Source organism: Ammospiza caudacuta, chromosome 8, assembly GCF_027887145.1.
Source record: "Ammospiza caudacuta isolate bAmmCau1 chromosome 8, bAmmCau1.pri, whole genome shotgun sequence".
NCBI classification, from domain to species: Eukaryota; Metazoa; Chordata; class Aves; order Passeriformes; family Passerellidae; genus Ammospiza; species Ammospiza caudacuta.
The window spans coordinates 20,366,103-20,375,081 of NC_080600.1; the positions used below are offsets into that span (position 1 = coordinate 20,366,103).

General features: G+C 48.2%; 1 protein-coding gene across 2 annotated transcripts in view; it reads right to left on the minus strand.

Moving 5' to 3' along the window:
- Nucleotides 1-7,144, minus strand: part of ITPRID2 (ITPR interacting domain containing 2) — a 40,074-nt gene extending 32,930 nt beyond the window's left edge. Inside the window, exons 1-5 of one of the 2 annotated variants that reach the window (XM_058810025.1) lie at nt 7,030-7,144; nt 6,468-6,749; nt 6,319-6,370; nt 1,337-1,386; nt 435-491 (exon numbers count right to left, since the gene is read on the minus strand). In XM_058810025.1, coding sequence (XP_058666008.1) covers nt 435-491; nt 1,337-1,386; nt 6,319-6,370; nt 6,468-6,690 — 382 coding nt within the window. In that variant the 5' untranslated portion in view covers nt 6,691-6,749; nt 7,030-7,144. Of the gene's footprint in view, nt 1-434; nt 492-1,336; nt 1,387-6,318; nt 6,371-6,467; nt 6,750-7,029 lie in introns of those variants that run through there. The other variant, XM_058810026.1, reaches the window with a different exon arrangement.
- Between the last annotated feature and the right edge of the window lie 1,835 nt (nt 7,145-8,979).

The window sequence follows — 8,979 nt, forward strand, 5'->3', positions numbered from 1 at the left end:
GCACTTGGCTCTTAATGGGTTTGCCTCGTGGCTGACAGAATTTCACTCCTCCTTTCAGAAGCTTGCACAGCCACTCCCAAGGGATTCAGTGGAAGTGGGGCATGCATGGCTGCCAAGAGTAACCCATGGACAAGAAGAGCAAGTAGGAGAAATAATTTTCTCACAGCCTTGGTAAGTGCTCCAGGCTGTCCTGTCATTGTGGGTATTAAAATGAGAGGGCAGAAGCAAATTCAGGACTGCCTCTGGCCTTTGGGTCAGAGACTCAGAGTGTTTAACTCTAGCAATAGTCTAAATAACTTCAAAAAGTGAATCTTCCTGCATTTTTTGTGTGCTTCATCCTGCTTTTTTAGCCAATGCTGTCCTTCAAAATAAAAATCAGATGACTGAGTATAATTTTCTTTGCTAGAAAAAGAGTCATAATCTGCCACACCCACCTTCGGCTCCCAGGGATAAGTCATCTTCAAAACTTCCTCCATTTCTCACCAGCATGCCTGAAAACATACAGTTAACACTTCAACAACTACAATGCTCCAATGTTTTCCTTCCAGCTGCTTATCTAAAGATATTAGCAAGACACTTCATTTGATACAAGAAATAACTCGACTTTATTTACAAACCCTGCATTACTCATGCAGTTAAAATGCATTAAGAAGCAAGAAGTCACATTTCGGAACATAGCAAAATGATTTTGAAAGGAAACAACTATGACACTGCTTTGGTTTTGCACTCAGAAACACTTCCAAGTCAATGTGTGAGCAAATTAACGCAAATTAACTTCAAGTGGGAACCTGGAGGTACCACTCAGCCCATCTGTGCCTTTGGCTGCTGCATTATCTGTTCTCCAGACATCTTACCAGGAGAATCCAGAGTCTGAGTCCAGCTGGGGCATTCCCCTCTCACCTTCCTGTACCAGACTAGGAGCTGAAGTGAAGACTCCAGGCACAAGAAGTAATTCTTCTTCACTGTCACTACCTGCCCATTCCCACTGTACTTTGAACTTTAGTATTCAGACCTGCTCGGATAGTAAAATTTTCAGGTGTGGCAACCACAGTTATTAGAGGCAGAGACTGCTTAATGCTCACCAGTTTGGAGACAAAATCACCTCCCTGTTTTGCACATCTGGGAGTTTTTTTAGAGCTTACTAAGATCTCCAGAAAGACTTATTCAGGTTCTTTTCCCCCTTCTCCAGTTCTCAGGCACAATTGCTCTGCTGTGAGAATAACTCTGCAATACTGACCTGGCTTTGGTTTAGTACTAAAGACACCAAGTCTCACATGAATGTCCTTGAAAACAGTTTCCAGTAAAAGAGATTTCAGTAGGTAAAGCCCTTCCTTACCCTTCAACAGAGGATTGCTTTGCTCATCCAGGGAGGCTCCCAGAGGCGTTCTGAAACCACAGAAGAGATTAACACTGCTTAAAAACTTGCTGCTTCATGTCCTTCCTTACAGCATGTAACAAGCTTGTGATAGCAGCAGTTGTCCCTCCCTCCCTCCTTCCCTCCCTCCGCCCCCAGAAAGCACAAACATCTGACGACTGGCAATAACTTCCTAAACAACCCCCAGCCCTCTAAATAAATACACCTTGCAGAGAAAAACAACAAAACATAATAACTGCATAACTGCAAAACTCAAACACCTTCAGGAGCAGCAGCCCCTGATGAGGAAAATCATGGGCTTCTCAGCAAAACACCCAGAAAAAACAAGCATGAATTTTTGAATGGATTAATTCAATCTCATTTAAGCAGCAAAAACTGTTGCCATTTTTCTACACATTTAAAACTTTTTGGAGAGAGGGGTGAAAAGCTGTATTTGATGATTGGGAAGAATCAAGATAAAAAATCTTGACAGCTATGTTAGCTGTCACTTGCCAGTTCTGATGCCTTACAGGCTGTTCACACTAGTTTTTTTTTTGGATGATCCCTCCCATAGCTGCTGCCTGAAGGGCAGGGGATCTGCTGAACCTCATGGTGTCTCAAAGGAGCAGCAGAAGCCTCACAAGTGACAGGTCCAATCCCACTCTGGGTTCACACTGTATTTGTTGACACTGGCTAGATGTTTCCACATCTTGTCTCTCAGTCATGTTTAACCAAAGCCTTGTCACTTCTAAGTAGCACAGCATTAACTTTCAATGCTCAAAACAAATTCAGAAACACAATACTCATAAAGAAGGGAAAAGCAGATGATTTATCCACCTACATTATGTATGTTTCATTTGGATTTTTAATTAGACAAACACATAAACCTGCCCGAAGATCTGAAAGTAAACAGTGCTCTGATACAGTATTTATTTTGGTGCCATAGCCAAATTAAGGAAGGAAAGTTTGCATCTGCTTTCTAACAGACCTTACACTTCACAACTTTATTTTTCTTTCCCCTCTGAAAAGAGCTCACTCTCTCCAGATGCAGCCTGCTGATACAGGGCAAGCTCACTTCAACATGCCTTCTGCAAAGCAAAGCAAAGCCCCACTGTGGTGGGACTCCAAGGCAAACAGCCAGAGCATCCAGTGCATAAGCACATTCCAGGTGACAGGACACACTCTGCTGAGGATCAGATCTCCAGCATTTCTGGATGTCTGTCCAGTCAGAGTCTGAAAAAACTTAGGCTATATTGTCTAAACCTGTCAAGTTACAAGAAGCCTTATGTTCTGAGGTAATAACTATGCTGGATGTTTACTCCCTGGCCCTGATGGGTGCACTCCCAATCTTCTCCCTCTCCTTCCCTGGTGACTCCCATGCCTCTATGTTTTCAATGTAGAAACTTGCTGGCATTGACTCTGACAGCCAAGGTCAGTGCTGCGTGCAGTGGCTGGCAGAGAGCAGTAAAAGCATCCATCAAAGCTGGCATTTTCCTTTTGAAATGAAGTCTGTCACCACTACAGCACATTAGCAGCTACCAGAAAAGCATCCTTTCAACCACCCCTTGCTGCCCTACCTGCACAGCTGCACACAGCTGCCATACACCCCTGCCTTTGAAACACTTGCTCTTAAGAACTAGGCAAAACATGAGTTTAAACAATGGAGAAAAACAGCACGACAGCTCTGCCTGTCTGCACCAGGCGGTTTTCCACCAGCAAGGCCCACGCTCTGTCTCAGAGCAGCTCTGTGCACCTGGGAATGTCAGGGCTGCGGGACCCTTCCCCTTGCTGTGCCCTCAGGATGGGGTCTGCCTGCCTCACACAGCCTCAAGGCTTCCTCTCATCCCATCTGAACTTTGTTCAGCTCCCAGTTGTGGTCAGGTCAGGTCTCTCAGAACAAGACAAGGGTTTTGCACTGTGCTGTGGAAGTGTTTAAATCACAGCTTTTAAAACCTTATCTGGGCAGAAGCCATGTTTATTTTAAACTTGAAGCAAAATTCTCTTCTTTCTGAGGTATTTCAAGAACTCACTTCCTGCATATCTACAGGAGATGGCTCCTAGATACCTCCCACATCCCCTGTGTTACTGGCAGAGTTTAAATATATTCAATCAAAATAATACACGTCATCCTAATAGTTGACAAAAATTTCTTTTCATCTATCAGTATAATACCAACACTCGTGTTTTAACTTTTATGAGCTTTGTTATTACTTCAAGGTGCCTTTTCAAAGTACTGGGGAGAGAGAAAAAGAGGCCTTTTTCAAAGGCATGTGATTCCCAAAATGTGAATGAGCCAGAGACTTTGAGTAACATCTGACATTTTTTATGCCTCCATAATTCTAATCACAGTATGATAAATGTTTGCTTTTTTGCTTTTGGGGTTTGCTGCTAGCTATTTCTTTACAAAAATCCCAAAACAACAAAAAGTGGATCTATCAACGTAAATAACATGGGCAATTAGGAACCCTCATCTCCTCTAAAGCAGATGTGAAACAGAGATGCCAAGCAATAAAAGCCCCAACCACTAACATAAGTATCAAAGGACAACTAGTAATTCTTTTTATCCATATTAGAACACTATTGATGCCTTTAGAAACAAACAAAGGAATAAAACTTATAAGAAGATCTATTTATGCAGTGGGTTGATATTAAGGTTTTTTGTGCTGCTGCCAACTCAAACCAGAAAATTAGATTTTAGAAGTGCCAGTTTTCTTCTGGTTTCATAAACACATACTGAAACTCAGAAAATGTGAAGGACTACTTTTAGAAAACATGTAACAGAAAAAATATTGCATTTAGCTACTGAATCTTCATTCGTAGTAATAGCTACATGGTAACTTGTATGGAGCTAACTTGTAAGAATAAGGTTGTGCCATGAACCAGAAATAGCAGCTCCGTTTGCGTATGCTCACACTTTTTAGCAACCAAAGCTTGACAGCAAAACCAGTGTTATTAAACAAGCAAGAAATTTCAGGGAGAACAACTTATGAATTGTAAATTTCACAATCGTTATTTTTAAATAAAACACTGTAGTATCTGCAGGGCTGTTCTGTTGTCCTCTGTTAATGCTGTGCTCTTTTCCTGTGTATATTGTCATCCAGGTTTCGATACATACAATCACTTATAACACTGCAAATTGAATTATCACTTTACTGCACATGCTAGCAACTGCTTGCATGTACATTAGGCACAAAAAATTAAACAATTCTGCAGTTAAAACACAAGGAACTGTGCAGCCCTTCACAGGCAGCTGGGATTGCATCTTCCAGCCATGAACCACAGGTGCTGGCACCCTGCACGCTACAGAAGAGAGGCTAACTCCTGCCTGAATAGCATTGTGTAGGAAATCTGGCTTTAAAAGTCCTTCTGAGCAGAACAAAAGAGTCCTCTGAAAATACTTACAATAGTAAACAACTGTACTTTAAAAGGCTACTGTGCAAGGAGAGCAACAGGTTTCACAAACAAGAATTACCTAAATTTGTGTTTCTGTATTAGCAAAAAAAAAAAGTTAACTTGGGCTTCATTTGTTATTTGTAAAACAAGATTCCCTTATTTTGGGAATCAACAGCCAGAGATGCAAACACATTCCACAGAAATGTGTGGTGCCAGTTTTAACAACAGATAGTTACCAAAGCATGGGTATGAAACTGCAAGCTTTGTGTTAGTACTCAGGATTTTAGGCCATTTACTAGATGTTCATGTTGTCAGTTTAGCTTTGTGCTATTCCTCAAATTCTGTATGGAAATGTTAAGGACTACAGGGCCAGGGAAGGTTCTAGACAGAAATCCTGCAATTTAGACATAGTGGCATTGCAGCATCAGGAAGAATATCACCCCCAATGGCCTCTTTCCCCTCCAGTCCTTACACTTTTTGCCCTCTCCACTCAAAAAATACTTCGAATAAAGCACTGAATTCGTAATACTAATTTTAAGAAAACCTTTTAGTAGACCAGCAGGACACCAGATCTGAGGTAAAGTCAGAAAAATCTTCTCCAATTCTAGCATTTTGGAGGAATGGTAGGTCAGATCTGAACATTATATTTCAGGGATTAGTATGGTTTCAAGCCTGTAACTGCCAACACCCTATCCAAGGCACAGCCTGTAAAGATCTAAGGAAAACTATATGGAGGATCCTGTAGCTGTAAAACAACCCACACTTCAGTTACAGAGTAAGATCAGTCAGTTGCTTACTGGATCAAAAGATCACAAAGGCACAACTAATCTCAGTGGTAAATTCTTGCCTTCATGTAGCTGCTCTTAAAAGGAGAAAGAAACCAGAAATATCAAATAGCAGAGGTCTTGAAATGTCATTGTCAGCTACTGGAAAGTTAATTGTTAGCTTCTCCCCATCAACTCTGCCTCCAAGGACTGAATAGAGAAAAAGGACAAAAGTAGCTGCTACTGATGTAGCATTTGTGCTTTTATGTGACTGAGGATGAAGAAAGAGTAATTCCATCAATACCTGTTCTAAACACCAAATATTATTTTGCAACAGTAATAGAAATGCAGAATACATATACCATGCCTTAAGTTAAGGACAGAAGACATTAAGAGACTCAGATAAATCTAGTTAGTCTGAACTGTGGCATCCCTCCTGAAGGCCCGTAAGCACAGAGGCCATGCCGCGGAAGCACCGTTTCTTGAAACCTGCACCAAAACCCAGGCAAGGAAAGAGTGGAAGCTTTAAACTGGAGCCTCTCGGTGAGAACCACTGCAGCTTCAAAAGTAACGCTGCCTTCCTGACGCTCTGCTGCGTTCCTGCCCCGGCGGCTGGAAGCATTAATGAGACGCCAAGGAGAGGAGCGGTGCCGAGCGCCAGCTGCCCTGTGGCCACGCGGGCTCCCGGCGCACCCGGCCGGAGGAGCGGCGGTGCCAGCGCCGGTGCCCGCTCCGCGGCGCGGCCGTGCCCGCCTCCCTCCCTGCCCGCCTGCGCTGCCGCAGCGACCCGCCGGCGGGAGCACCCACCTGCAGTCCTTCAGCCATATCGCGATCTTCTCGTTGGGAACGCTGTGGCAGCCTTAGGGCAGAGCGGGAGAGAGAAGCCGACAGTCAGCAACAGCGAGGCCGCCCCGCGGGGTCCCGGTGGCCCTCGGGCTGCTGCCCCCGGCACTGACCTGCTCCAGCAGCCAGCGGCAGCTCGCGGCCGCCGGGATCCTCCTCCTCTTCTTCTTCTTCCTCCTCTTCTTCTTCCTCCTCCTCCTCCTCCTCGCCGCGGGCCAGCGCCGCTGCCGCGAAATCCTCCGCTTCCGACGCCTGCCAGGAGTCGCGGCTCTTGGCCCAGGCCTTCCTCTTCTGGGTCGCCCCTTGCCACTCCTCCGCCGCCGGGGGCTGCTCCATCGGGGCGGCGGCGCCGGCGGGGGCTTCACGCCGGGAGGCGAGTGCCGGACAGAGCCAGCCTGCCGGGAGAGCGGAGATGTCCTGTCCGTCCGTACGCCCGTCCGGGGGCCGCGGGGCTGCCGGGGGCGCGGGGCCGCCGCCCGCGCAGCCCCCGGGAGCGCGGCCGCCCCTCCCCGTGCTCACACGCCGGCCCGGCCCGCCCCAGCCCCGGCCACCGCCGCCCCCCGACTGCTCCCGACCCCGCAGGTGTCCGCCCCGGCCCGCCGGCGTCCGGGGGCAGCGGGCGGGCAGAGCCGGGGCGGGCAGAGCTCGGGCGGCCCGGCTGCCCGCGGTACTCACATGTCGCGCCGCGGCGAGGCGACGGAGGAGGCTGCGCCCGCCCGGGCTGCGGGCGGCGGCGGCGGCGGCTCTGACTTCCTCATACCGCTGCGGGATGAGAAAACTCGGCGGCCACGTGACGGCGGCGGGGCCGGCGGCAGAGCGGGGCCTCCTGCCGGGGCCGGGCCGCCGTCACGGGCAGGGATGCGGGGCAGGGATGCGGGGTCGGGCAGCGCGGCCCCTCGGGCCTGGGCTGGCTCGGAAGGGCCGCCCGTGGCCTGGGCCCGGAAAGAACGTTTCCAAACTGTAAACGATGCAGAGCGGTGAAGAGGGACTTTGCAAGGTTTTATCCTGGGGAGGGGAGAGTAGGCACAAGGAAAAGATACAGGATGTGTGCTGGGTACACACAGCCTTCGGCCTCACTTCCAGGAGTGTGAAATTAGATCAGCGTCTGCTCGGGCACAGGCTGGGGGCTGCAGGGACACCAGGAGCACCAAAACTGGCCTCTTAAAAATCTTAGCTTTATCATCTCCTTCAGGATGTACTTAGGCCACCAGAATCAACTGATAAACCCAGCAAAAGACGAACGAATCCCCATATATGGGAAGGAGGTGCCAACAAAAGGCTGCTTTCACTGTGGGGGCCGAGTGCCATTTCTTAAGGACTGTCTCCTGCTTGGGGAGGAGACAGCAGCCTGACAGCAGCCCTGGCTGGGTCAGTCAGTGAAGGCACGATGGGGCAGCTGGTGCCCACCCTGGCTGGGTCAGTCACTGAGGGCACGATGGGGCAGCTGGTGCCCACCCTGGCTGGGTCAGTCAGTGAGGGCATGGCAGGCCAGCTGGTGCCCACCCTGGCTGGGTCAGTCACTGAGGGCACGATGGGGCAGCTGGTGCCCACCCTGGCTGGGTCAGTCACTGAGGGCATGGCAGGCCAGCTGGTGCCCACCCTGGATGGGTCAGTCACTGAGGGCATGGCAGGCCAGCTGGTGCCCACCCTGGATGGGTCAGTCACTGAGGGCATGGCAGGCCAGCTGGTGCCCACTCTGGCTGGGTCAGTCACTGAGGGCATGGCAGGCCAGCTGGTGCCCACCCTGGATGGGTCAGTCACTGAGGGCATGGCAGGCCAGCTGGTGCCCACTCTGGCTGGGTCAGTCAGTGAGGGCATGGCAGGCCAGCTGGTGCTCACCCTGGATGGGGAGCAGGGCACTCCCGTCCTGCATGGGGTCAGACTTCACATCTCAGACACTGCTGGAGGAGCCCTGCATGCCCAGAGAGCTCACCTGCACCCATGGAGTCTGGGAGAAATAAGCTTTTGAAAAAGGTCTTTTACAACATTTTCATGAAAAGATGCCGAATTAGTAAGCACAAGCAGCAAAATTGACACGTTTTCTGGAGTTGTAAAACCAGTGTTGACAGCCAGGCATATGACGTACTTCATGTTTAAAGGCAAATCTGCCTTTGGAAGAAAAAAATTAATGGTACCAAATCAATATTCTTTCATTATCTAATTTTATAGTTAAAATCTTTCAAGAAATTTCTTGCTTTTCCTAAACCCCTCTAGCCGACCCACTACTTTATGCATATACAGCCTTAGTAAATTTCCCCTCACCACAAGTCAATTTCCTAAACACACTCTAATTTTCTGAATGGTTTGTCTTGAAATAAAACCAGAAGAGCAGTCGCACAAAGGACAAAAAAAGTGTATTTGTATCTAATTTGACCCTGAAAGTACATATCATTTCTGTTCATGTTTTGAGATGGTATTTTTGAATTTCTTAAAAAAAGAGCAAACTACATATGAATCTTTCTCGTTGATCCTCAAAATAATCAAATAATTTTCTCAGCAGGGCATGTGTCACACAGTGCAGGATTTGCATAAGCTAATATGGAGCGTGTCCTGAGCCACGGGTGTCCCAAGTGGTGAGTCAGAGGGTCAGCTCAGGTCCTGCACCCTCCACCACTGTGCTGGGGC